At 54.0% G+C, this 26,980-nt stretch overlaps 11 protein-coding genes across 11 annotated transcripts; 8 read left to right on the top strand and 3 right to left on the bottom strand.

Annotated features, from left to right (window-relative positions):
• Positions 1 to 456: 456 nt before the first annotated feature.
• Positions 457 to 2,513, bottom strand: ACET3X_008950 (uncharacterized protein; the record flags this gene model as incomplete). Its single annotated transcript, XM_069455090.1, has 2 exons — positions 457 to 498; positions 726 to 2,513. 2 exons carry the CDS (start codon positions 2,511 to 2,513, stop codon positions 457 to 459), a joined length of 1,830 nt encoding a protein of 609 aa, XP_069303027.1.
• A 1,876-nt stretch (positions 2,514 to 4,389) lies between these two features.
• On the bottom strand, positions 4,390 to 4,887 carry ACET3X_008951 (uncharacterized protein; the record flags this gene model as incomplete). The annotated part of the gene is made up of 2 exons (XM_069455091.1): positions 4,390 to 4,694; positions 4,743 to 4,887. The coding sequence occupies 2 exons, from the start codon at positions 4,885 to 4,887 to the stop codon at positions 4,390 to 4,392; spliced, it is 450 nt and encodes a 149-aa protein (XP_069303028.1).
• An 832-nt stretch (positions 4,888 to 5,719) lies between these two features.
• Positions 5,720 to 6,486, top strand: ACET3X_008952 (uncharacterized protein; the record flags this gene model as incomplete). Its single annotated transcript, XM_069455093.1, has 2 exons — positions 5,720 to 5,963; positions 6,047 to 6,486. 2 exons carry the CDS (start codon positions 5,720 to 5,722, stop codon positions 6,484 to 6,486), a joined length of 684 nt encoding a protein of 227 aa, XP_069303029.1.
• A 293-nt stretch (positions 6,487 to 6,779) lies between these two features.
• ACET3X_008953 (uncharacterized protein) lies at positions 6,780 to 8,347 on the top strand (the record flags this gene model as incomplete). The annotated part of the gene is made up of 2 exons (XM_069455094.1): positions 6,780 to 6,903; positions 6,963 to 8,347. The coding sequence occupies 2 exons, from the start codon at positions 6,780 to 6,782 to the stop codon at positions 8,345 to 8,347; spliced, it is 1,509 nt and encodes a 502-aa protein (XP_069303030.1).
• An 844-nt stretch (positions 8,348 to 9,191) lies between these two features.
• Positions 9,192 to 10,197, top strand: ACET3X_008954 (uncharacterized protein; the record flags this gene model as incomplete). Its single annotated transcript, XM_069455095.1, has 2 exons — positions 9,192 to 9,395; positions 9,448 to 10,197. 2 exons carry the CDS (start codon positions 9,192 to 9,194, stop codon positions 10,195 to 10,197), a joined length of 954 nt encoding a protein of 317 aa, XP_069303031.1.
• Positions 10,198 to 10,536: 339 nt separating this feature from the next.
• Positions 10,537 to 11,803, top strand: ACET3X_008955 (uncharacterized protein; the record flags this gene model as incomplete). The annotated part of the gene is made up of 2 exons (XM_069455096.1): positions 10,537 to 11,657; positions 11,713 to 11,803. 2 exons carry the CDS (start codon positions 10,537 to 10,539, stop codon positions 11,801 to 11,803), a joined length of 1,212 nt encoding a protein of 403 aa, XP_069303032.1.
• A 3,985-nt stretch (positions 11,804 to 15,788) lies between these two features.
• ACET3X_008956 (uncharacterized protein) lies at positions 15,789 to 16,183 on the top strand (the record flags this gene model as incomplete). Its single annotated transcript, XM_069455097.1, has 2 exons — positions 15,789 to 16,118; positions 16,172 to 16,183. The coding sequence occupies 2 exons, from the start codon at positions 15,789 to 15,791 to the stop codon at positions 16,181 to 16,183; spliced, it is 342 nt and encodes a 113-aa protein (XP_069303033.1).
• A 1,482-nt stretch (positions 16,184 to 17,665) lies between these two features.
• On the top strand, positions 17,666 to 19,564 carry ACET3X_008957 (uncharacterized protein; the record flags this gene model as incomplete). The annotated part of the gene is made up of 2 exons (XM_069455098.1): positions 17,666 to 18,503; positions 18,558 to 19,564. The coding sequence occupies 2 exons, from the start codon at positions 17,666 to 17,668 to the stop codon at positions 19,562 to 19,564; spliced, it is 1,845 nt and encodes a 614-aa protein (XP_069303034.1).
• Positions 19,565 to 20,315: 751 nt separating this feature from the next.
• On the top strand, positions 20,316 to 21,133 carry ACET3X_008958 (uncharacterized protein; the record flags this gene model as incomplete). Its single annotated transcript, XM_069455099.1, has 4 exons — positions 20,316 to 20,321; positions 20,501 to 20,641; positions 20,695 to 20,898; positions 20,957 to 21,133. 4 exons carry the CDS (start codon positions 20,316 to 20,318, stop codon positions 21,131 to 21,133), a joined length of 528 nt encoding a protein of 175 aa, XP_069303035.1.
• Positions 21,134 to 21,275: 142 nt separating this feature from the next.
• Positions 21,276 to 23,473, bottom strand: ACET3X_008959 (uncharacterized protein). The gene is made up of 4 exons (XM_069455100.1): positions 23,126 to 23,473; positions 22,738 to 23,073; positions 22,258 to 22,685; positions 21,276 to 22,203 (listed from the first exon to the last, which is right to left on the bottom strand). Exons 1-4 carry the CDS (start codon positions 23,370 to 23,372, stop codon positions 21,490 to 21,492), a joined length of 1,725 nt encoding a protein of 574 aa, XP_069303036.1. The 5' UTR covers positions 23,373 to 23,473; the 3' UTR covers positions 21,276 to 21,489.
• A 162-nt stretch (positions 23,474 to 23,635) lies between these two features.
• ACET3X_008960 (uncharacterized protein) lies at positions 23,636 to 25,333 on the top strand (the record flags this gene model as incomplete). The annotated part of the gene is made up of 1 exon (XM_069455101.1): positions 23,636 to 25,333. The coding sequence occupies one exon, from the start codon at positions 23,636 to 23,638 to the stop codon at positions 25,331 to 25,333; it is 1,698 nt and encodes a 565-aa protein (XP_069303037.1).
• Between the last annotated feature and the right edge of the window lie 1,647 nt (positions 25,334 to 26,980).

Consider the following 26,980-nt stretch of genomic DNA (forward strand, 5'->3'; position numbering starts at 1 on the left):
GATGCTCAGCAGATCACTCGAAAACATAGCATCTCAGCATTGTTGAGGTTGGTATATATTAAGCATTCTTGCACTATGGTTTAGTGAGGGTGGAACGTATGCGTGTGGAATACTGAGGATCTTGTGGGGCATGCATACGCCCGCGGAGATGCGACATGCCCTGAATTGCCGTTCACCGCAGCTCTGTGTTTGCATGACAACATTTTTCCGTTTTACCCTCATCTTGGAGGCTCTCTTGTCAGGCCACCTTGCGGTCATGGGATGAGTACTGCCACGAGTACTGCCTCGAGCAACCCAGGCTTGCCGATATGTAAAACCCCGCAATTTCGCAAAGCACCGAGAGTGTCTAGCTATCCCGAGCTACCGATCATGCAACAAAGTTTCAACAAGGATGCATTTCTGGGCCCAATGCTGAGGCCAGACTTTGTCTAATCTCATGGTAACAACATAAACGGCTTAGACCACGACTTTCCCCTTGACGAGGTCGGCCTCAAAGGGCTAGGCGGGCGCGCAAACGAAGGCGTTGTAGGAGAATGCGGCGATGCAGGCGATGCCGGCGAAGAGGGAGAGCCTGGAGGCATGGGCGCTTCTCCCGGTGACTGGTGAGATTTTGCAGCATGACCAGGGGTGATTATGGGCTCCAACGTTCTTATGGAAGAGCTGTCGTCTTCCTCAATTCCATGCAAGGTAGTTCGATCGGAATAAGAGTTCAGTATCGAGCTCACCCGGGTCGTGCTTGAGCGTATTGTGTCCGTGTCCGAGGTACTCGAGCTCATGGAACTCATTGTCGACATTGTCATGAGCGACGCCCTGTCCGAACCAGAGTACGAAGACGTTGCAACGCCAGCATCATGCTTGTGGGCACCACAGTGGATATCAGGTATGGACGTGTAGTTGAAAAGAATATCGAAGATCTTGTCGCGAACATCGCGCGCCGCAGGACGTGCCGTCGGCGCTCTGCTAAGCATACTTCGGATAACCTGCAAGATGTGAGGAACTGCACGGAATGCGTCGTCATCATGCTCAAAGGAGGCCTTTTCAAGCAGATTTGTCCAAGTTTCAACCTTGTCAAGGTTGACATGATATGATGAGTCTGTCCGAGAGTTCTTGCCACCAGTGTTGGTCCTTTGCTTTGATGTTCGGTGCTTTATGAAATCATGCGGTTTCTTCTTGAGCATGAACGTAATGATCTCCAAGAATACGCAACCAAGAGAGAATACGTCTGCCGTCTCGGACTCGTGAACTCGCCATCGCTTCTTTGGCACTGGCTTCTGCTTTGATTTCTTGAATCCAAAGTTGAACCCGGAGAAATCCGTTGTAGGAGCCTTGGTGAGCTTTTGACGTTGTGAGCCATTGCTACTCGATGACCCAGACGAGCTCTTGCTCATTATCGATGCATGTCGAGTACTCGGAACGACGGGTGACGGTGCCGGTCCATTTGGATCGAACGGGCCTGCGCTAGTATTTGCCTCTGGTGCACTGTATATGTAGGCATCCATGGCATCAGGCTTTTTGTCCTTTTGGAATGTTTCCAGACTTCCAATGTCGCTGAAAGCTATAGCATTCTGCTCGTCAATCAGAATGTTGGAAGGTCGGATGGCGGAATGGCAGAACCCGTTCTGATGCAATGTTGCAATGGCATCCGCCAGGCAATGCATCCAGTTGAGTACCAGCCATCTCCGACTGGGCTTTGGTAGTTTTTGATACTGGGTGGGGTTACGGTGATCGATGAATGTACGAAGAGTGTGATGGCCCACGAAGTTGGTGACAATGTAGCCAGCCCCTTTAGCGGTATACGAGGCCCAGACTGGCGCAAGATGCTCATGCTCGACCATTCTGGCGCTCTCGACATCCATTGTAAAATCCTGCTCGAAAGCATCAGGCGCCTCTGCATCGCCCAGCGCAAATCTCCTACGAACGAAGATTTCCTTTGGCTTCTTCGGTAAATGCATGCGCGACCAAGCCTGTAAGCTTACTGCCACGGGTAGGGACATGACGGTTTCGACTGGAATCTCCTCATTGGGCGCGTAATCTATATGTATGCCCTCACGTAGCTCTCGTAGCAAGAATGTGAACTGGGTATGATAGAAGCGAGCATTGGCGTAATTATCGCGTCGATTCGAGAGCGAAAGCTGTTCGATATCGTCCATTTCGAGGGGCAAGTCATCGTCGTCCCACGATTTGTCGACGACAGCGAAGATGCTGTCCGCTTCGCCGATTTCCACCAATATCAGAAATAGTCGTCGTGCTTTCTCCAGGATCCATTCGATGTAGGTATCGTCGCTCAGGTCGCCAAAGCCCACGGGCTGGGTGAGACGGTCCCTTTCTTTTGGCTGCAGCCTCGAGGTCACATAATCATGATTGACTTTCTCATTGATTCGCTCTTCGGTCCACCATATCTGCTGGAGAGCGTGTTGCGGGGTGACGAGGCTGTGCCCCGCGTATCCGTAAATCAATGCGTTGAGCGCGACCGTCTGGTCGTTTACGACGTTTGTTAGTGTTCTCGCGCTCATCGTGTCGAGGTGTGGGCTGAGGTAGAGCTCTTATGTTGGCGGATCGTGTGTGTGTTGGTACAAGACCTGAGTCGCGCGACCAGTGGTGAGGTGATGATCATCTCCAGTGACGTCCAGTGGGAAAGAGATTGGAAGATGCGGATTGACGCGGAAGAATGGCTTTCAGGCTCCAGCCTTGAGCAGGTAAGATGATATTGTTGTTAGGCGTCAGCGGGGCCAGAAACATGGGCTTTTGATTGTGGTACAGAATTTGATCCGCCTCTCGGAACGCGTCTAGTTGTGGCAAGCGGCATGGCGACGAATACATGGCTTCGGGTCACCGCCTAGAAGCCAATCACCGGGAGGCGCATGCTCCAGCATCGTTGGCATAGGGCGAGGTAGGGCCTTTTGCCTCGAAAAGGTCTGCGTGGCCCCGAAAGCGGCCGCCATGTGCAATGTGACCAGGGTGTTTCCAGGCGAGAGGTTGATAAGACATGGTGCAGCAGGCGAATTACAGACGCAGGGAGACGGATGCTAAACTAGCATGCCAGTGACTTTTGCGGAGGGCCGTTCCTGGAGCGGGGGGCGGCATCGCGTCTAGCACTGAGCGGTGCCGGGCTTCCTGCATGCCAACCATGCCCCAGGGCGGCTGATACGTGACACCCTGCGATGGGATGTGCTTTCTCATCTTCATCTGGTCCTGCCCCAGGCATCTCACAAGGGAGGGAGGGGGAAAGGGGGGGATTGAGAGTCGTCGCAACAGAATCCAGGGGTGGACACGCTCCACTTTGGGCCTATCGCACATGATGCGAAAGCTGATTGTGCTGACAGAGGAAGGATCAGCACCTGGGTGCGGCTCCATTTTGCATCACCCGATGCTCATGGCGCGATATCGCCTGCATCTGCTATCATGCAGTGGTATCATGCGGGTGACAGACAGCGACTGGAGATAGGACACAGCCCGCCTGGTGGGCACAACCGAGGCTACACCAAACGCCAACTCGACAGGTAAGACGAGAGAGCCTGCCATGGCCAGATGAAGGCAGATTGCGGCATGGCATTTTAGCTGTCGAGGCCGTGCGGCAGCATTCTCGGCTCGATACCAACACCCATGATAGCTGGCTCACTTACTTGGGCAACTACAGGAAGAGCAGTTCACCCTCCTTGTATGGCGGTACAGTACTCTACCCGGGCACCTACAGGGGTGGTTATGGATTTTTCCCTTGTATCGCGTGGGCTGGGTTGGCGGAAAACGGCGCAATGACTCGCGACGACGCGACTGAGGCCTGGGCTGGGCGCAACGGGACGGCAGCACTAAACAGGGCACAGCGGCGCACAACAGCGCGCGGTATTACACAAACGACTGTCGGTCGCCATCTTTTCTGCGCCATCGGCACAATTCTCAGTATCGGTGATGCTCTCGAGACGAGGTAGTAGTCAATGCTGTCAAAGTGCGAGGTCAGTAGTTGCGTCGGCAAGGGCGCTCGCCATGGTAGCAATTCACCTTGAAAGCACGCACGGCCGACCCCACGCTTTGGGCGCTTGACAGTTCGTCCACATTTCTGGCGACCACCGTCTTGGAGATTCTGGATGGCTACTGTATTCGGCAGGACCTTCCGACTTCCACGTGCGCTGGCCGGTCGTTGTATCGTCTAGAGTAATGATCGCCCACTATACCTAGGTACCGCTGCTAGCTGTCCCAGTATCGGGATGCTTTCTGGGCGCTTCCAACTGCTACAGGCTGGGAAGATGAGGCCAAACGACACGAATCTACATGATACACCTTTTCAGACGAAGATCCTAAACGTCCTTTTATTGTGCGGTATTAAAGGCGCGCGTGCCGTCCTGGCAGTGGCACTCTGTCAGTTCCGACAACCCGTTCTCGGGCCTTGTAGTCCTACGCTTCGATGGTGAGAAATATGTTCCCCTCATTCGGAGCCGACGCGACCTGGCTGCCTCCCGGATGAGTCCCGTTCGCCCACACAATGACACCTCCGTCGTCTCCGGCAACTTCTAAACGACTACCAGTGAACGGGTCTCCGAAGACGGTACTGAGGTCGTACCAGACGGAAGCACCGTCCAGATTATACGCCCATACCTGCTGAGGGGCGCCCGTGTACAGACCATCCCCAGTCTTGGTGATTTTGATGGCGATACCTCCAGACTTCTCATCGTGACGCATTTGTTCCCAGTAGATAGCACCTGGATATGTCAGCTAGGTTTCAAGTCAAGCCCTACCTTTGTACTGACCAGCCTTGATATCATGACGGGGGCCGACTGAGCCGCCGACAGACCATACGTAAACAGGCTCTGTTGAATTGTTTATCAAGACGGCGATACCGACAGCCCTGACTGAGACGGCCAGTGCTAGGAACTGTGGAATGATAAAGCGCATGTTGTTCGATGTGTTCAAAGCGAGCGTGGTGCAATCGAGTCGACGGTAACGGCAGGAGTCAAGAGAACGATGCCTTTGCCTTGGAGTCATGGATCGTTACGAAGACTACACTACTTCATTCTTATACTTTGTCTTGGTTCGGAAAATTCCAATACTCGGATAGATTGCCAACATGTTGCCGTGCGCCGCCAACGGGGCAGAGGCAATAAATCTAATATGGCTATTAGAGAGCGACGAATAAGCCATGAAATGCTGTCAAGGCTATACTTGAAGAGGGGTCTTTCTCTGAGACTGCCGTCCTTGTCAATCCCAAGTCGCAGCATTGAACCATGGAACTTGCCCAGGTGGTGAGAATCAGGTTCAAGAATAGTGCATGGGTCACTGCGAGAGGTATTGTCTCGTACCACTGCAGCCAGACTATATGACGCGTAGCTCAAGGCACCAGTATTTGTACGTTTGTCATTTGCTTATCGCTGCTTCGCCTTGACATGTGCATGACTGGCGTCAGAAGTTTTGCATGTGGCGGCTGTACGCGAACTCCACTCCGCGATTTCGCGTTAGATGGAGGACGCCCGACTCTGACGTACCCCACTCACAGCAGTGTTCAGCGGCACATGGAACAGCGCGTTGTTGACCAGTGTAGTCCATGTTGGTCATCATGGGCGCATGACATTCATATAAAAGGTCTTGGAGGGAACGATTCTCCAGTTTCTCCAGCGTCGACTCGCTTCACAGACGGCAACAGAGGTACACGATGGCTTCCAGGAGCGACAACTGCGATTGCCCAACCCAGGCCTTGTGGACATTCCCGGCGCCAGGCGACAAATCATTGATGCCTGACAAGTACCCTCAGAGCTCTAGCTTCAAGGTCGAGCAGTACCTCGAGACATCGGCTCATCATCCACCTACTTTGGGCTTCGGTGCAACTGCTCTCTTCGTGAATGACGTTGTCGAGCTCACATGGCCTCTGGACTTTGAGGTTCCTGTTGCGCTGCATCGCAGCCTCTACTGCAAACCCTGCCAGCAGAAGATTGAGGACGTGAATGAGGCCGGAGAGTTTGATTGGGAGTCTTGTTGTAAGTTGATCTCGCGGGGTGATTTGGATGGCCAAGCATTCTGTTTGATATTCAACGTTGCACGAAATTGACCGTCATGCCAGACAAAAGGCCAGACCATGGGGGGATATGGTCTAGGAGTTTTGATGTAATGGGCTCGGGCATGGTCAAAGTTCCGGTCAGATTCGATTTCTTTACGGAAGCGGACACGATGGTCTGCGCGTTTGGGTTCCCCGGAGCCATGCCTGGCGGGCTTTCGCAGGCTTTTCCCGTCATCAACAAGACGCCACCGCGCGACAGGGGAAGGCGGGCTTTCACACCTGACGCTCCCCAGGGGTTGCCATACGGATACGACGAGGCGGAGCCATGGAGCATGTACGTGGTTGGGGGCATGGTTTTCCTCGGGCTCGGTGTGATTTTGCTGGCTGGAGTCCTCTGGCAAAGGAGGAAGCAAAGGAAAGCGCAGCGGACTCTGAAAGCTGGCACTGAAGAAGGTAGTCTTGTAGGCGGGGTGAAGACTACGAGATACACCGACAACCTGTAATGTGTTGGAAGCTTGGTAACGATAGAGATGCACGGCAATATGACTCTTTTGACATGCAACTATGGAAGCAAAGGTGCGAGTGGAGATGAGCAGAAGCAGACTAAAACCAGGTGGTGCAAGTGTGGGGACGGACAGACTACGGTAGCTGCGGGAGGACGGCAGGGCGGAGCATCCCAATCCAGACGGGCCGGCGTTGCGCGTTGACGCGAAGACCAAACTTTGGACTCTGCAAACGACAGCCCTTTCCTTCCATTGCTTGTTTCTGGTCGTCTTTGTTTTGCACGCGTGGTAACATGGCGTCCCCTGTGCTCGAGAGTCGCATCGAGCCCCACAAGAAGGCGCACTTCAACCTGCACATCAGCGACCGCATAGGCGGCAGCGACGACGACGGGCTGGGAGAATTCAGCAGTGTCAAGTGTGAGTCTTTGGCGGCGACTGCTGTCGCGTCCATGGCCGCCGGCTGATGCACAGCGTAGACAACCACAAACCCTCGCAAACGACGGAATCGCGCTCGACCAGGCTGACATCGCCCTCGCCCGCCCACAGCCTGTACAAGCTCCGCATCGACGACACGAGCAGCGCGGGCGATGACCATGTCTTCACCTTTACGGGGCAAAAGTCACAGGCCAAGAAGGCCTATGTGCTCGTCCTGGACGCCGCCAACCAGCAGGCGACGCTGGAGCCGCTGGCCAGCAGCTACACGTTCAACCTGGCGACCCGGGACGGCAGAGACGTGTCGTCGCAGCACGCCAAGATCTACCCCAAGAAGGTCAAGGACCACGGCCACGACAGGGACGAGCAAGAGGACCTGTTTGGCGAGGCAGCCGCCGACGACCAAGGAGGCGATGCCGATGCCGACAACCCCTACGACTTCCGCCACTTCCTGGCCAAGGACAAGGAGAGGCGCGGCGATGAGTCGGAATACCGCTACGCCTCGTCGCCAGACTCGCGGACGGGCACAGGCAGCGCCCTCGACACGCCGCACCTGGGCGCTCGCACAACTGCCGTGACGGCGGCGGCGGCTGCTTCTGCCGCGCCCAAGGCCGTGACGGCGGCGGGGCCCAAGAAGCGCAGGACGGCGACTGCCAACCCCATGGTGAAGCCCAAGAAGGCGCAGGCCACACCAGCCGTCCGCCTCCAACGCACCGCAACCGCCACCACGTCCAAGCCCAAGACCAAGCCCACGGCACCGCCAGCCTCCAAGATCAAGTCCTCCCAAGTCGTACACTCGTCTGACGAATCCGACGGCCACGCTGCTTCATCCCCGGCGCGTCCGTCGCCCTCTCCTGAACAAGGCCAACGACACCACCACCACCACCACGATGACGAACAAGAAGAAGACGCAGATGACGACGACGACGACGACGATGCCGAGGGCGAGTCGGATGATGACGGTGGTCTGGAGATTGAGGTGCCCGATGCCCGCCCGCCACGACGCAACAACGCTGCCTTGGCCTCTCTCGGCCTTGGTCAGAACCTCGGTGCTGGATACTTGCGCTCGCCCTCAAACGGCCCCATCTCTCTCGCCAGCGCGGCCAACAGCGACGTCGAAGGCTCGCCCAACCCACACGCACGCAACCGCAACGCCCAAGATGAGATTGACTTTGGCGATCTGGGTGGCGACGATGCAGAAGGCGAAGACGACGATGACGATGACTACAACAACAGCAACAGGGATATTGAGCCCATGGACATTGGCCCGCCTGCGCGACAAGACACGACCGGCCACGATCGAAAGCCGAGCGACGTTGGTCAAGTCGCCGCGGCACCCGACGACGACGACGACGAAGATGACCTTGAAGCGCTGATGATGAAAGGCTTGGAGGGCGGAGACAGCAGTGAAGAAAGTGAAGAAGAGTGAAGTGATTCTCCAAATGAGAATTCCGAGCCATCTCTCATGAGTTTGCTCAGTCAAGAGAAAAGGTGGGCATTGCTCCCATCAATAGCAAAGACTCTGACAACCTTGGTAGAGCCATTGGCTCGACCTTGCACAAGGACGGTATCTAGCCCAAAAACAGCCCTCTCATGGCTCGCTCTTCATCCCATATTTCCTCCCAAGCTTTCTACGGCTATGCCAAGCCATGGGCAAACACAAAAGTCCACCACGTGGCAGAAGATGGGAGCGACATGTTTCTATACACAAAGCTCGTATGACTCCATGCTGTGGTTGAACCAGGTCGCCATCTGACGTACTGCGAGACGTTGACCTGTGGGTATACTTTCCCTCGATGCCTCAGCGCTGAGAGCAATTGAGCAGTCATGGAACCGATTCAGAAATTGGTAGAGCTTCTCTAGGCATCTTCTTCAGCCAACCAGTCACAGTACACAGAACGCTAGTGACAAGGTCGTCTCTCAACAAGCTGTAATGTACTCTTTACGTGTAGATAACAAGTCGGTAATGAGCTGCATTGGCTTTAATCAAAGCCGATATGCCTGCGAACACGGTCGTCAGCCATCGCGAGCACTCTGCAGTTGAACGTCCCAACATGCCGTCAAAGACAGTATCCATACTATTCGTCACAAAGAGAGAACGGCTTCTAGAATCAGCACTCCCCCCACACATGGTCCCTGCGCTAGCGTGCCGTAGCCCGAGGCTTGTGTACGCGTCCCCCGGAAATCGTCTGCCATTTCCCGCCTCCTGGCGCGAACATCCGCCGAACCAAACATTCCATTTTCTTCTTCGCTCGTTTTCGCTCAGCATTATTATGCGTCTATTCGCTTTTCTTGGCTTTTCGGTCGTGGCTTCTGCGGCCATTACACCTCAAAATATACTGAATCAGGACAAAGTCATTGAGAGGGAGGCAGGCCGGGGGTACACCGTGAAGCTGGAATGCATAGGATGCCCTGTCCGTGCCTGTACAGGCCCTGAAAAGGCAGCATGGCTCCAACCATCCCCAAACAGCTCGCTCGTAGGTGTACCCCATTGCGTGCACAAGGCAGCGCTTACTAACCGTACATCAGTTGCTGAAGATCGACATGACCGAGTCCAACGATGCACTGCTTCTCAACGGCAATCGCATCTTCCCTCTGGACCCCATGCCCCTCCATATCAACGCCGTACAGATTCCCACTACTATGCAGCAGGATGAGGCCGACTCCGAGGTCCGCGACACCTTGGACCCGAATAAGCATAGGAAAATAATGCTTCCGCTCCAATACAAGCATACCGTCTTTCGCGCCGACGAGTCTAACCACTTGTGGGTTCAATTCAACGTGACTGGTCTGCCCTGGAGGCAACTGCCTGAGCCCATCAAGATGGGTCAGAAGATTGTTCAGATCTTGTTGCGCAAGGAATACGATCAGGGCCTTGCGTATGACAAGAAACTAGGCAGCCCTTACATCCTCTCCATTCTAGACGTACAGCTTGTTGAGGCAAAGGACAAGGTGCAGCCACCTAGGATGAAGTGTGGAAAGCTGGCCATGGTGCAGACGACATTTGATCCAAGCGAATGGGACGACCATGGAAAAATTGGCACGTGGTCGAGGACGTGGAGCATCTTCGTTGGCAAACTACAGCTTGGAGGAAACACCCTGCTTTTTCCGCTCCTTGCATTGGTTGCGGCTAGCCTCGTCATGGCTCGTCGCCTGTTTTTGCAAAGGCAGAAGGACAAGATTGGCACCGACTTGGAAGCTGAGACTGCTTTGTTGGGCTGCGATGCGCCTCCACCGTACGCAGACATCCCCGTGATCAAGATTGAAGAGTATGATTAGTTGGTCATGTTAGAAGGCTGGAGCGCAATCAAACTAAGCGGGCCGGAGTCTTGCCCGTATCTCCGCGTCGCATTCGCCCTTTGTGCGCAAGCGGCATCTTGGCTGTATGTACGACATCAATCTCGTGTATCCGCTATCTTGTTCATTCCCGTGCCCTTTCCATGCTTTTTGTTACACCGACATTCTTGCTCCTGCACCCCTCGGGCGCACCGGGTGAGAAGCAAGAGCGTTTCACAAGCTCGGTAGGTTTAGCCGACACGTTCACCTGTTCGACCTCTGTCATCAGGCGTCGCCAGCTTGACCGGTCTCATACTTTACTTTTCCCTTCTACCAGCGACCATGTCCGTCGTCGTCGAGCAATACAACAAAGAATGGCCACAGCAATTCGAATGTATCAAGTCGGAGTTGGAACATTACCTTGAGGATGTCGACTACCTCGCGATTGAACACGTGGGTAGCACATCAGTGCCTGGCCTCGTCGCGAAACCCATCATCGATGTTGACGTCATAGTCACTCGCGATAATGTTCAATCGGCCATCGACACTCTCATTGCCAAGGCAAAGTTCGATTACCTTGGGGAACTCGGCATCGTGGATCGCCACGTCTTCAAAGACCCCAACCAGTCTCTGCCCCATAACATCTATGTGTGCGTCGACGGAGCTGCACAAACGCGCAACCACCTCAGCTTACGCGACACGCTTCGCTCAAACGCCGAGTTGAGGGATGAATATGCACGTGTGAAGCTCGAACTCGCAGCCAATGCGACCAATATCGTCGACTACATGATCGCCAAAGGAAACGTCATCCAGAAAATACTCAAAACCTCTGGCGCCCTGACAAAAGACGAACTCGCAGCCATCGCACGCGCGAATTCAAAAGGCGAACGCTTTGGCGCCATCAAAACACAGCGTTTGCTCCTCCGCGAGTTCGTTATGAAGGACGAGGAAAGTTACTTTCTTCTTGAAGGAAACGAGCAAAACGCACGCTATCAGTATTGGCCCCCACGCACACGTCAAGAAGCTCGTCAGCTCGTTCTAGAGAACATTCGCAACCACAACGATGTGCCCCGGACCAAGTACGAGCTTGCTGTCGAAAACCTCAATGAGCAATTCATCGGCCGCGTGGGCGCCATGACGTCTCAAGCAAACTCCGACTCTCTACCAGGAGAAGCCACCATCAAGCCAGTCACCCATGCCAACCTCTGGTTCTCCTTCTTGCCTTCTATGCAAGGTCAGGGTTTCGCTACCGAAGCTATGACGGCTTTCATTGATGCTTTAAAGGAACGACTACAGGATCAAGGCAAATTGGAAATGGAGATTGAGTGTGATCCAAGGAACGAGGCAAGCTGGAAGTTGGCCGAAAGGCTGGGGTTTGAAAGACATAGCCTCACAAAGGAGAAAGAGATGGTCAAGGGGGAATGGGTGGATAGTCTGGTCATGAAGAAGGTTGTTGGAGACGTGTAAGTCGTACTTTCTTCGGCATTTATCTGACAGAGAGAGGTTGACCTATGACAGGGCATTTGCAGCAAAACATGTGAGAAGAGGCAGTAAAGTCAGCAGTAGTATGCGGTTGAGTGCGACGGAACTATTTGAAAGTTGCCATTGACGGACTACCTACTGCAGACCACTGATGGTGCAGGTTCTTGGCCTCTATGAGCCTTCTAGCTATCCTAACGACCGACCTACGATACCAAATGAGATTCAAACCAAATTAGTGCAGAAATCCCGACCCCATCTACACTTCTGTTAATCTTACGCTGTGTCCAGAATAGCGTGAAAGTGGGTCACTACCGACGACCTTTTCGACACAGCGGTGAGAGTGATATTGTTGACCGCGCAAGACTCGGTCGGTGCATCAAGAGAGTGTGTTGTATTTAGGAACCAAGGAAAGACGATATGTACAACAAAACCAATTTCCACACGAGATAGATCGAAGCAGTTCCTCAGCTACAGCTTCCCGCATTGTGCCAACTCAACATCGTATCACGCCGAAATCTCTTCTACACCCGTGCTTCAATCTCGACGCCATCTAGATGGGAGTCGCAGTGCTAATGTCGATCAACGTAATTGGTTCAATACCGTTTGGCGTAGGTGCTGCCGCATCCGCATCCACATCCCCAGTGACCGTAGACTGAAAAAGTGTCGTACTGAAATCAATCAGCGTGATGGGTGCTGGGGTACCACTCGTCTCTATTGGCGTAGAGGCCTCACCGGGCAGCGTGGTCAACGTAATTGGTGCAAGACCTTCGCTGGATGTCGCCGTCACGCTAGCTGCCGTGGCAGTGATGTTGGGAAACGTTCCATTTCCTGTTGGGATGGCGGTGATGGTGACGGTCAAAGTTGTTGTTACGGTAACGGTCTGGGTGTTGGGAGCATGGGGCCAAAACTTTGTTCCCCAATGTGCGTCACGTTTTTGAACATTCGGTATTAGGCGATCGATTGGTGCAACTAGTGCCAGAGTGGAAGGAATGATCGAAAAGAAGAGGAGAGACTTCATGCTGACGGTGGCGACGATATGTGCATGAAACAAGGCTGGAGCTGATAGATGGTGAAGCAGCGGAACAGTATTGCGAAGACAGGATATATAGTTTTGTCGACCTCTATGCCATACGTAAGATGAAAGCTGGATGTCACCAAACCGGGTGCCTTGACGCGTATACCCCCCAGCATGTTCCTCATCCATTAAGCCACAGAAAACGCCCGCCCCGTACATCCCCTTGAATCCTTCAGCACCTAAGCACATCTCAAACAAGTGACCAATAAGATTGATTACTACTAGCAGCATTATGTTCATACCAGCCATATCACCAGAGGGAAGTGGCGATGTATCGAAAGTTGGACGATGTACTTGCGCGACGCGGGGTCTTTTCGACTTCTCAGATGGACCTCACCGACGGTCACTGTGAATGGCATATGGATCCCATGCAAGTCGTGGCAAACACTTCGAGGATTCTGGACAGTTTCTCGCACTGCTGCCATTTCCGAGACATACCTGTGGACGCGTCTCTTGAATTCGCTATCAGACTAACGTAATCACCAGGGTTATGTATTCTGGCAGGCATCGGACTTTGTGTGCACCGCTGAGTGCATGCAAGCCTCGGCTCAACATGGTCAGACTTACGGACGGAGGTCACACAACGGACTTTTGGCAAAGTCCGTACTGCAGGAACCTGAACCCAGGCTGAAATAGAGAGCCCAAGCTTCGGGGCTGTGAGGAAGATAGCTATATCATCATTGCTGACTTTCGGCGCAAGCAAATCTGACCCAGCCATGGGTACCTGCGTCACCGAAGAGATTTTGCAACACGACTTGACCGTTAGCGCGCGACTTGTTCTCGGTTTGACCTCTACATCCACCTGAGCGAAACAACTTGGTGCAAGCTACATCACTGCGGAAAGCTGCGAGTGTACCCCGTTGCCGTCGTGGCGAGCGGGTAATGTTTGGGATAAGACGAGGCTGGCGCGTGGCTGGGTTCGGACAAAGTCTGCCCCACCTAGCTACATAGGTAATGGCTCACTGCGCACATGATGTCATCCCCCTTTCGATCAACTCTTCATCATCACGCATTTTACCTCTGCAAACAGGAAAAAAGTAGTGCTAACATGCTTCGGATTTCTACACAAATATGAATCTGCGCAGGCTGTTGGCTGAGCTGGATCGTTACACCTATACACGCTATAAGTTACTGCTTCCCCCCGTCACCCCACAAGGACCGTTGGCCTACTGCTCATGGTGTATGCTTGAAGGCAGTGGTCTCAATCGTCATTCAATGCATACATCAGGCTCCTCTCTCGAAGTTTGCATTTCTTTCAACCTTGATCCTCGCGATTTCCTGCTAGCATACCTAGGTACCTAGGTAGCGTCAGAACGTTATCCAACGTAGTTCGTCGTATATAAGAATAAACTCAATCACCTAGTCTTGACTACAGAAACTGCATGACTCATTGTTAAGATCAGGCGAATAGGACAGGCCGTAGCCGCTACTGCTTATAACAACCATCTCCGGATCACCACAATGTGTGAACTACTACATCCTATAAATCGCTATCCAGTCTAGACCACTACACATGGGCCAAGTCCCGAAGCTACATCATTGGTCCTGTGCATGCGATTTGGCTAGTGAACGGAGATTATATGTGCTTCTTGTAGAATCTTGAGATCCCATTCTAGACTCACCCAATACACACGCGCCTCCCTCAACACTGACTGTAGCTTCCTCCAAACAGTAACATCTCCTTAGCGTACTCATCTTCTCAGACCACGCTTACAGCCTTTTTTAGGTCCTCGTCAATACAGCGATACAGCCACTCACGTACGCCGTTGTTTGGGGCTATACAGTGAACGCAGTCTATCTGATAAAGCTCACTATGCTATGTGTATTGAGGAGTATGACCGCCGCATTCATGCGGCTCGCATCGTGGTGCAGCCACCCGCTCAGCGCGAGCACGACTTCTGTCGGCATTGTCTCGACAAGATCTTCTCCCGTCGCAAGATTCAAGACCATGCGGACCTTTATCCGCGGCGTCGCGCTACATGGTTCCAAACCGAGTATCAGGGCGTGTCGGCGCGCAGCCAGCGCTTGGATAGCGAGGCGGACAACGGCCCTCTTATCAAAACCCCGCATTCTGACTATTCGTGACCCCGAACGGAGCATACCGGGAAGTTCATGCCGCCATTGCTGCAGATCGCGCAGAAGCGACACGAAGAATGCCACGAACTGCGCCGTCAGTACCACACTACGGCCCGGAGCTTACGACTTCCTTCCCCGCAACCTTTACCTTTGGTTGGCAAGCTGCTCAAGTCACCACAGCTTCAGAGAGATCACAGAGGGCGAAAGGAAGGCCAATGGAAGGCCAAAGAACGGCCGGCCTGCGCCGAGCATATCTAATCACCCCCCAAACGAGAGGCAGTATGCCTAGGAACTACTGCCGCTTAGTCCTAAAGACGCTGAGTTTCAACATCGTGTAGCAGCTATAGATGCCCGTGAAATACAGTAAGCACAACGCGAGCTACGCATTGAAAAGGAGCGTCAAAAGCTGCAGCGGCGACAGCAGGAGTTGAATGTTTTGACTGAACATGCTCGAACGTTTCTGCGCCATCGAGATGCGGGTATCTAGCTGTTCTGGGACACTTTATGGCTCCATAGAAGAAACAAAGTGCACGATGGTGTCGTGAATATTGTTTGAGAGAAAGTGAGAGCGGAACGGCGTGATGGAGGACGCAGACATGTATGAAAGAGTTGGAGAGCGATTTGGATGGGTGAACTAGTTGTGATATATTTCCATGGTACGTATCTGTTATCGACTTGTAAACCGATGCGAACGGATATGAATCCTATTTGCTTCCGGTGTATGAGGTTGAAGTGCTGTATACAGCTATTACTGTGTACGTTGGGCGTTCGATACTTTCCGCGCTAGCACGAAACAAGTCTAGTCCCGTCGCTTGCGTTGCACCCCTGCAGGCACAATGTCGATCGCATTCAACTTTTGGTGTCTGTCAGTTGAGTCCACATCAAGCACGACGACATCACGGAAGGCGTTTGACGATACTACACTCAACCCTTGGAATTCTGCACTGTTTCACTGTTCGAAATGGCGGATTCGGCGGCCAACCCGGACCTTTCGCCTACCACACAGCAAGAATCATCAGGCTCGGCACAACCAGCGTCCACTTCATCGTCGACAGCACCGCCTCAGGCATGTGCGCAATGCGGAAAGTCTCCCGACTCACTTAAGCAGTGCATCAAATGCCATAGTGTGACATACTGCAACAAGGACTGCCAAAAGGCGCATTTCAAGGCGCACAAGAAAGCGTGTCCTATCCTTGCGCAGGAGTATGTGAAATTACACGAGCCGAAGATGGCGTCAAAGTCTAGTGCAAGTACGGCTGGAGGAAGAGAGAGGGGATTGCAGAAGTGGCAGGTACGCTGTTTCACGTCTGATTACCATGTTAAGGGTGGTGCTAATGTGGATAGTTTGATACTTGAATCTGTATCGACGCAGTGGTGGCGTAGCGATTGGAGAGAAGTGTCTGGATTCAAAACGAGCTGGGCCAATGAGGAAAGAGGGAGGGGGTGCCTAAGAACAGGTCATAGCAAGCAGCTGCAGCATAGCTCACTGTAGGCTGTTTGTAGTGTACAAGTGCGAGCAGCTTGGCATGGTGTTTACGATTCTTCGGCCGACTCTTGCACGCAGGCGGGTAATGAGCAAGGTGATTCGCTGTTGGAGAGAAATGTCTTGCAGCCGACGCGCAGGTGGATCGATCGCACAGTTGATAGCGAAGTTTTACGTTTGCAGTTTGAGAAGCAAGGCTGGGATTAGACGATTAAACGATCAACCCCCGGTAGCCGTGCCCGGCAAGATGGAAAAGTGCGCAATCGGAAGATCCCGTGACAAGTAGCAGAGCGCCGATCGTTAGCCAAAGACGCATCCAGCTAAAAAGAAGTTTTCCAACGCTGTCAACCAGAAACTGCGCTCGCTAGGCAGAGTTGAGAGGCATCTCGATGGAAGCCTAGACTCGCATGGCCGGCTAACCCTGTAGGGCAAGGCGTGTCGCGGCAGCTGAGTGTGGCTGTTCTGTGTGACTGCGGGTAGATAGCTTTGACTTGTCAGACCATCATGCGCAGGCAAGGCCAAGGGAGTACATGGCGACAGGCGCTGCAAGCTCGCACCATACGCTCGATGGAACGTGTTGTGAGCATGGCTTGCGGGGCTGCTTGGAGGTTTCTTGTTCGGTTTCTTCGGCCTCTTTGGACTGTCGACTAGCTGGGTAAGAGTCAAAGACAGGAGTAATCAGGAAGGTAAGCGCCGTATTCGTGTACGCACTGGCGAGACTGGGTCCCCGCGGGAGGTGTGCGTTCAACTCGTATCCAGCAGCTTCAGGCCTAGCCGGGCTTGTCGTGCAGCATGGACATGATAGACGTCGGTGGAAATAAAGTCGACGGCACCGCAAAGGCCGATGGGCAGGCGTGAGGGCGATGGAGCCAGGCGGCCATGGCCTGTGGATGCAGGGAGAGGCAGGCGCGGTCAGGCCATTCTTGCTGGTGTGAATTGTTTGTGGCCGAGGTCTAGATCTCCGCTCATGAGACCCTGGCCCTCCCAAACACGCTAGTATCAACCGCAGCGAACATCGGGTACTCACTGCGCGAACCCAACCCAGCCCACACCACACCACCTAATCCGCCGCACTGCGTTGGCCTGGTCTGCTGCTGCTGCTGCTGCTGCTGCTCTCAGGTCTTGGAGCCAGCAACGGTCCTCCCCCCTCCCAGGCCTCCATTCACTCGTTTGCCGACAGCCCTTCTAACCTGTCGATTCTTCCAACGCGGCCGTTACTGCCGCCGCGGCGCTACCGCGTTTGTACCTGGACGCCAGATCTTTCAGCCACGTCTCCGTGCGTCTGTTCATCCCACTTGCCCAACACGTAGCGTCATTGTTCGCGTTACCGGCAAACATCTTAAACCTCGTTGGCCATGATGACGGATCCCCAGTCTCCTTCACATCCTACACAGCAATTTCACACCGAGACTGCCCCTCCTCCTCCCCCCCTCCAGCAATCCTCCCACGAAGCGTTCCAGCCCAACTCCATCCCACCCACGCCGGATGGAGGCATAGATGCGGGTCCCTGCCCCGACATAGCGGTTCCCAGCGACATCTCTTCGTTTCTCGATCCTTCTCTGCCGCAGCCTTTCCCGCTGCCTTCCGCCTTACCCCAGCCTCTCAAGACTCCCACCATCGAGGACCGGCCGCATCTTGATCTGACCCTCAACCTTCCTCAAACTAACTTTTCGCTTCCCGCGTCCACGGTCCTTAGAAGTACACACAATCTGCGTCTACCCTCGTTTGATATACTAGGCATTGCTGCGCCCCACCCTGATCGTTTCCCACCTCAAGCACATCAGTCCTTCTCTCCCCTAGGCGCTGGACCCCTTTCAAAGCCAGAGGACCCTCTCCATGCACTCAGCCCACCACTCGACTTCTTCAGTCACGCCAACGGGACCAGCCATACCCCCGTTACCAGTCCCAAAGCAGCCAGAGCCCGCGTCGGCCACCTGCTGTCTACTCACACGCCTCCCTCGGATACGGAGCCGGGGACGATCAGTTGGGGATCCTTTGTGAACGTACGGACCGTTGGTCTGGGTTCACCGCCAAATTCTGAGCCAGGCGTGTCGCCAAACCTCGACAGCACTGCCAGTTCGACTGTTCCTCCTCAAGCCCCCATCGTCGTACCCACTCACGACGACTTCCACGGCGAGTTCAGCGACGCGCTTAGAATGGCAGCGTGGATAGAAGAGGCCAAACGCACCATCAGTGAGTACTTCCTACGCTCAGGCGATGCGTAGTTTCATGTACTGAGCAGCCTAGTCTCTGAATCTGGATGCCTGGAATTGGATTCGGTCAAGATATTATCCCACGCGCTTCCCTGCCCGTCGACATCAGGCCATATTTTTGGTCAGATCATTGCTTCGATTCATGACAGATCCTCGACGCAAACGTCATGGATCAATGTTTTCCATGCGCTTCCCGGCCGCTACACGCTGATGGACCTACCCAAGTCTCCACCATCCACCCCTGGCCCTGCTGTGGGAGGAGATTCATACTTTACCAGTAAAGTCTTTGACAGCGCAGTGGCGATTCCTGACTACCAACTCGATTCAAAACTCCTGCCCCCTTCGCCCCGACCCGTTGTGCCACCAGGAAGCATTAATGTCTCCATTGTAGAGCGATACATTCCGCCTACCAATACGAATGAGTTTGCTGAAATGTTTACGTTCCGGGGTAGGTCCTTGTTGTACGACCGCCTGATCGAGCTGTCTAGTGACGATGGCGTTCTTCTCTTCATCTACCCGACCAAAACGGGCGCGAGGACCTTCATGCAGCAGTACCTTGGACCCATTCTTGACCCACTTTTGCGAACCGTAACGGTGGTCCATGATCTTCACTCTGAGCTAGGCAGGAGTCTCGGTCAAATGAGTTCAGTCAATTATCTGGACGAATACGACCACCTAGAAACCCAGGTCCGGAGATATTGCGAAGCCATGGGTGAAAGACATGCGAATCCCAGGAAGCGGGCCAACTACGAAGTCATTCATGCGGCGAAAGAGGAGGTTTTGTTGCAACGGTCGGCATGGGCGGATGATTGGTGGATCAAGCAGGAAAAGCCTCGCGTGCGGGATGTCATCACCAAGTACTTCAGCAAGTCGAAAAAGCTTCCGAGTTCTGAGATGAGTGCCGCAACTCTGATTCAGGCTGTCCTGGAGGGGGTATCGGAGCGAGATTATCACGACGGTGAACCCAGCAGAGGCGTAGAAGTTGGTGTCTTCATGGTGAAAAAGACAAGGACTGCTACAAGGGTACAGAGAGGAGCATGATGAGGAAGCATATCCAGTGAGAAAACATCAAAACTGGGCGTGAGGCACTAATATCACGGGTGTATGAAGATCATGATCTCGGGTCGCAATGATCTCAAATTTCGCATAGCATTGCGCGGCGTTAGCGGCATTGATTGAGATCTGTCTGGAACAGCATAAAAGGAAGCACTTAACATAGTAATGATACCCAGTAATGACTGTCTATTTAATGTTCTTGTGTGTCTTGGAATCTGACTCCAACACTTTCTGTCGCTACGGCAGCTCTAACCTCGACGTGCCAAGCCGCTAGCGCGAAAAACTGCCCTTTGCTCACCTATCGGGTCTCACTTTGGCTCCAACCCATGTGGACGTCACTCTAGCTAGGAACCTAGGTACTGCGTATTGTGACAAAATTCAAAGACGCCTTGTATCCTGGAAAAGCTTCCTCGCCAAGTGCGGTCACTCAGAACAGGTACGCGCTCCATTGACGCGTTTTCACGGCTCTAGCCTCTTTCGTCTGTCAGAATTCAAGGTAAAGATCGGACAGATCACGAAGAACTCTACAGTGATCACGTACGGCATCTTTTTTTTTCAATTTGTGTCTTCTTTCATGAATCTGCCACAGTGAATCAACCGAAATTTTTGTTCACAGGAGCTGTCTGATTTGAATTTACTAGCAACCAAGGTATACCCGCCGTACGAACCAATCTGGTGATCACCAGACCTACAGCGTCGGCTCGGGAGACTGCACGAGCGCTGTGTGATCATCAAAATGCATGTAAGTTTGGTTTTCGAACCCTGAATTTCACTCTCTCAACTCTACGTTCCCAACATACCATTGCGTAGCACACTCGCACTTGGTCTTCTCTGGTGTACTCAAGGAGAGGTCAATTCGCATCTTCGATGAATTGCTTCTGCATCACCCTCGCTATTCTTCTTCACTAATATCTCTGTTAGATCAAAACCCCCCAATCCGCCCTCCTGTCCAACCATGAAGTCCTCCTGCATTTGCGGCAAGAAGACGCAGAATACACAGGCGCCGATGGAACGGACCGGAAACGCAAGAAGCCGTCTGGTCTGAACCACATGTTGCGGGATGTAGGTATTCCAAGATGCGAAGCTTACTTTCAAACAAGACTGACACGCAATAGGGACTCGCCTACCTACAAACCCCAGACTACACGACTTCATCACTCGCTGACCAACATCCCAACCGGCCCATGACGCTGTACCGAGGACCAAACAGCCTATTCCGCGCGCTGGCGCCCAAGTATCGGTTGAACAAGGCCGAGTATCTCCAGTTGTATAACCTGAGGCCTACTACGCAAGTCATGCTGGAGTTGGTCATTGAGGAGGTATGCTCGATCCTTGACTATCTTGTTCCATGTGCATCATCACTGACGCTCAGAAAAGGCGGGTACTCGGTTCACGGAAGACGAACTGCACGACATTCTAGCCATCATCCAGCAAGTCTTTGATGAAGAAGAAGGCAGTATCCCCGCTGGAGTGGAGAACATGGAGATGCCCAAGATTTCCAATAAGCTGTTGGGTGCTAACAAGAAGAGGAGAAAGGTCAAGCGCAAGGCATGAACTTGATGTCAATGAAGAGTGGATGGGCGCTTGAAAAGGACGAGAAGATGGACAAAGGTGTCGGAAGCTCATAGCAGATTCATTCAACATCAGCCAACGGCAAACCATGATGCGAACATACAACCAAGACGATTGAAGTTTATGAACATGTGATTGTATGCTACCAACTGGCGGGTATCCATCCACCGCATCCCCATCATGCAACGTAAAAGGACTGGGAAAGATAAAACTACAAAAGCCCGAACCCTCATGCGCCACTCGCCTGAACATAGCAAGCTCAAACCCATACAACGCCGTACCCTCTTTTGTAAGAACATGGCTACAGAAACACAAGTCTCGGTGGGGTCGCGACGCATCTAGTCCTTGCTCTTCTTCTTTTTCTTCTTCTCTACCTTTTCGTCACCATCGTCGGCTTTCCGCTTCTTGCTATCCTTGGCCTCCTTTTCGGCCTTCTTTGCCTCCTTGGCAGCCTTCTTCGCTTCTTTGGCCTCGCGCTTTGCGGCTCGCTCAGCTTTTCGTGCCTTCTTGGCTTCCTTCTCCGCCTTCTTCGCTGCCTTGTCGCCCTTTGCGGCAGGCTTGTCTTCGGATCCGGAGTCGGATGCTTCCTCAGCGCCGTCGGCATCTGCCATCTCCTCGTCGCTGTCAACTTCTTGTACCAGCTTCTTGGGTGTGCCGTTGGTCTTGGCAGACTTTGACTTCTTGGCCGCAGGCGCATCGGCGGCTGGCTCATCACCAGTAAGACCGTCGGCGTCTGGATTGTACTTTCGTGCCTCCTTGACCTCCCACTTCTTCTGTCCAAGTGTTGTCTGGTTTGCGTTACCGGCAGGAATGCTCTTGAGCGGCTTGCCCTCAAGGGCGCGTAGTCTCCTTTCAATGGTGAGACGTGCGTCGCGACCGAGCTGGGACTTTTCCTCTTCAGTGGGCTCCTTGGAGGTGTCCTCGGATGAGACGCCCCAGGTGCTGAGGGCGTCGACGCGCAGACCCAAAGCGGACTTGGCGGCGAGCATACGGGCGATCTTGCCCTTGTTCTTTCCAGTAGCCTGGCCAATGAGGGATGCATGGTAGATGAGCTGGTAACATTAGTACAAGCCAAAAAAAAATCTTTGGGGAGGTCGAATACATACACCGTACTTGGGTGTGTCGTGCTTGGTCTTGAGGGCACGGAAGAGGGCCTTCTCAGCACCGAGGATCTGGATGGTGGAACCAGGCGACTTTGCGAGGTTCATGAGGGATCCAGCGTGCGCAATGAGGCGCGCACCAACGAGCTCGCCAACAAGGGCTGTCAGGTTGGGAGCAAGGGCCTGCATACGGTTGGACAGGTAGCTTCCGAGGTTTTGACGGTGCTCAGTCAGATCGACAACCTGCTCGGCCAGAGCAGAGGTCGCCTCAAGATCTTCGTCTGTAATCTCGGTACCCATGGAGATTTCCGCAGCTGCCTTGACAGCCGCCTCAATCTCCTCGGGCAGAATCTCAGAGAGGTCGCTCTCACGCGCGTTGGTGCGGAAACCCATCTTGAGAACAACGCGGGAGTAGGCAAGGTTGTCGTTGAGAACTGCAGCCATGGTCAGCAAGGTGCGTGCGAAAGCGTCGGGAGCGGAACTTACTCTTTGCGAGCTCTGGGAAGTGCCAGCCGTACCATTCCTTGACGCGCATGGCGTAGGTGTTGAGCTGCTTGTCGAGCACATCGAGCGATGCAATGGACTGGATGATCATGGTGTCGACCTTGTCGGGCGAGAAGCGCAACTTGTGTCTGGACAGGGAATGGGCAAGACCAAGCCTGGTCGCAGCTTCCTCGGAGGGGAGCAGGTCGGGCAGGAGCGAGGTCAAGTTTTGGCGGATGGCACGGAAGACATCTTGGGTGGAAGAGTCTGACACGGTCTTGAGGGAGAGACCGGGGAGTTGGGCAATCGAGTTGGAGAGCTTGGGGTCGGCGACGGCCACTTGAGACATGTTAGCGTGCGCGTTCTGCTGGCCGTTGCGACATGTGCGTACAGGTAGCTTTGGTCTCATCCTTGAGGTCGTCCAAAAGAGACGACAGCATGGGCGTGACTTTGCCGTCGTGGAGCGCGGCCGCCTGCTCGAGGGCATCGACGGCGCTTCCGAATTTTGCAAACTTCTTGAGCTTGAGCTGCTCGACAATGCTGTCGGCATCTTTGCTCTCTGCGCCCAGGAGCTTCTTGTCCTTTGACTTGAGCAGGACATAGCCTGCCGACGTCTCGGAGAGGATGAAGAGACCCATGTTGCGAGACTCGGGGCGGGCGGCAGGTCCAATGGCGATGGCGATGGCGCAACGCAGCTACCGTGGGTGGTGAATTTGGACGTGGTGTGGGAAGTCGCGATGGGCGTTGTCGCAAGCTCGAGCAGTGCGCAATCCCAGCTCGAACTTTTTCCTGCGCTCGGGCCAGCCGGCCAGCGCTAGGCCGCGACCGCACAAGCGCCGTTTCTTCGCAGCTGTGCGTGCAGTGCAGCCAGTCAACCGCCCAACTCGACGCCAACATCGCCATGTCCGCTGGCGGCGAGCGCAAAGTCTCGGGCCCCCTGGGCCGCAGCACCCGGGGCGCCGCTCCACGCCTCGCTGACCTGGGCGAGTCTCCGCGAACACCGCTCCTCCGCACCATCTCGTCGTCGTTTGGGTCGCCTGGCGGCTCCTTCCGCACCGAAGACGAATATGTCGTGATCGAGGTCGGGTCCCGTTTTGTACGCGCTGGCTTTCCTGGCGAGAGCGCCCCACGATGCACCCTTCCGTTTGGGCCCGACGACGGGCGCAGGGTGGGCGACTACCGCCAGTGGGACCCCCAATATACGCACAAGAGACCAAGGCGGAGGCGGCCTCTCGACTGGGGCCACGAGTATGAGCTCTACCGCACCGACCTGACCACGGTCGACCTGGGCCTGGTCGAGGACAAGCTCGAGCGGGCAATGCGAGAGGCGTACGGCAAATACTTTCTGCTCGACACCAAGCCACGTCGCGTGCTGCTGGCAATGCCGCCCCGCATGCCGCATGCCCTCATGTCCACAGTCCTCGACGTGCTGTTTACGAGCTTCCAGGCCCCGAGCATCACCCTCATGTCCACGCCAGTGCTATCCACCGTCGCAGCAGGTCTACGCTCAGCCTTGGTCGTCGACATAGGCTGGGCCGAGACACTGGTAACTGCTGTCTGTGAGTATCGCGAGGTGTCTGAGAGGCGCAGTGTACGAGCAGGTAGGCTGCTGAGCGAGGACATGGCGAAGCTGCTCAATGCCGAACTCGACGACGCGGAGCCGGGCCCTACAAAGGCAGACGTATCCTTTGAAGAAGCAGAGGAAGTCCTCACGCGCGTGGCATGGTGCAAGCCCGTCGCTCGGTCCAACCGAAGAACCGTATACTTTCCCGCACGAGAAGCGCCTGTACTAGAAGAATTTGAAGACGCCGTCGAGTCACCGCCGCCTACTGTCACCATTCCTTTTCCGAAACACACCCCTCCTACCCAACTCACCATATCCTTTGCCTCACTCGCCAAGCCCACCGAGAACGCTCTGTTTGCACCAGAGCTGGCCATCCACGAGTTCGACGACCACGACCTCCCGCTGCATCATCTCATATACCGCGCCCTTGTCCAGCTTCCCATGGACGTCCGTCGACTATGCATGTCGCGCATCGTAATAACAGGTGGCGTGTCCAACCTGCCTGGTCTCAAGACGCGCATACTCAAGGAGCTGGACGCTCTGGTACAACTCAGGGGCTGGGATCCAGTCAAGAGCTATGGAAAAGCAAGCGCGCGTCGCGAAGAGAAATTGCGCTGCCAGAGGGAGGATGTCGAGATGCGCCGACAAGAAGGCGAGGACATGTTTCCATCATCGCTCGATTCGAATGCCCCGCCTGCCCACCTGCCCACGGCGCTTCAATCACCCCAGCAAGATCCCATAGACACAAATTTCGCTCGCATGGCGATACGTCACGGTCCGCCACCCGCTAGCCTGGTTGGTGGCACAATCAGGGGCGTAGATACATTAGGTGCGTGGGCAGGTGCGAGTCTGATAGCACAACAGCGCATCAAAGGCATTGTCGAAGTCGAACGCGAAAAATACCTCAAAGATGGCTTACAAGGCGCCACTCGAGAAAAGGATGTCTCTGTCATTGCACAGAGGCAAAGCATGGGTCCTGGACTTTCCACCAAAGGTGGCGAGAGGGCAAGTTGGACTCTGGGTGTGTGGGCATGATACGCGTGCGAATTGTTATCGAGCATACTGTTCTTTTTGATACCCCCTTCAATCATCTCCCTTCTCCCTCTCACTGGTCTTTCTCTCCTTCAATGCACTCATCTCGTGAGGCCATCCAAACATTACTTCAACAGCCTTTTGACCCAACGCTCATCTCCTCGAATACATTGGACCCAAGCAGTCGCTGTGGTCGTCTACGTGTGTGAATACGCATATCCTCATCTCGACAGTTCAGTCCGGTTTCCAAATGCGTCAAGTCTTTGATTGGCGGCTCCCTCCTGCACCTCTCAGCCTTGTTTCGGTCCGGAAACTCGCATGCGTCTAGCTGTCCGCGACACTACCCAATGGAATGGCCGTCGGGCCTCCATCTCTCTTACGCCACCTCGCTCTGCCAGTGGTCCTTGGCATTTGGCTTGTAAGGCCATCAGGCATCTCTGAAAGTCCGCAGATCCTCAGATCGTAAGGTATGCATTTGTGCAAGCCATCTCGCTAGACAACACTCCAGCTACGATGATTGGTTAGCGACAAGCGTTATAAGCCTGGGATGCCCACGCTCACAAGCATTCTCGGTCCTCCTCGTCCTTCCCGCGTTGTGCCCATCATGGCTGCCCGAGATCCCGACGGTCCTTCAACTTATACCAATCCTTTACAACCTCCTGAAGGACTTCTGTCCCTGCATTCAAGGACCGATGCCGCTCCAAGTACCCACGTCCAGGAAGAACACCCAGCTTTGCACCAAGAATTCGACTTTGCGGACCCTCCGCACGCTCCTCTTACATCCGCGTTAGATATCGATGCATTCATAGCATCACTTGATTTCACTGACACCGATAATTCTGGCAATCCAAGGTCACCTCCGCCATACGAAACTGCGCAGTTCTGGGCCAACAATCTTGAGGTTGATTCCAGTTCAGTACAACAGCCCGTCACGCAGCTCACAGGTTCAAAGAGGACAATCTCTTGGTCTCTACCTTCAGATTTGGTAAACAAGGTTTGCACCTCGAGCTCGCGCTGACAAGGCATCACTAATGGTGTTCATCATAGCGGCAGAAAAGCACATGCGAGTCGTTCACATCTCCACTCGAACAACAACCGAGAGCATCGTTCTACAATCATCCAGCTGAACGACTCGTCATATCACAACAGCCCCCACATGTCACGCATGCCACTGTTCAATCATCAAAGCCACAATCGACAACCTCGACCATGGCAGAAGAGGTCCAGAAATCCAAGCGCAGCCTACAATGTGCATTCCGGAAAGCTCAGACAAAATTGGGGTTACCGTATACATGTACAGCAGCCCCCGTTACTACAGTGTCTGCAGTTCGAACGCATTTGACTCGTAGGCTACCCAAAGGAAGGCCACCGCATTTACCTTTCCTCAGGCTTTGCACAACCTGTAACGAAGATATCCTTGACGAGAATATATTCGAGACTCTCCATGGGACAGACGGCCTCAAATGCGAGACTCCGCGGCAACAACGCAAGGGTGATGCGGGGCAACAGGAGCAATATAATATTTTATGCTCCAAAGTGGAGACCTACATCATTTCTCAAGGAAACCAAAGCGGTGCAGGAACCTCTGCCATAGCTGAGATTGACGCTATATTACTGAGCTCAGTCCCAACGATACGTGACTCAGACCTT

The sequence above is a fragment of the Alternaria dauci genome, chromosome 9 (assembly GCF_042100115.1).
Source record: "Alternaria dauci strain A2016 chromosome 9, whole genome shotgun sequence".
In the NCBI taxonomy this organism is placed as follows: domain Eukaryota; kingdom Fungi; phylum Ascomycota; class Dothideomycetes; order Pleosporales; family Pleosporaceae; genus Alternaria; species Alternaria dauci.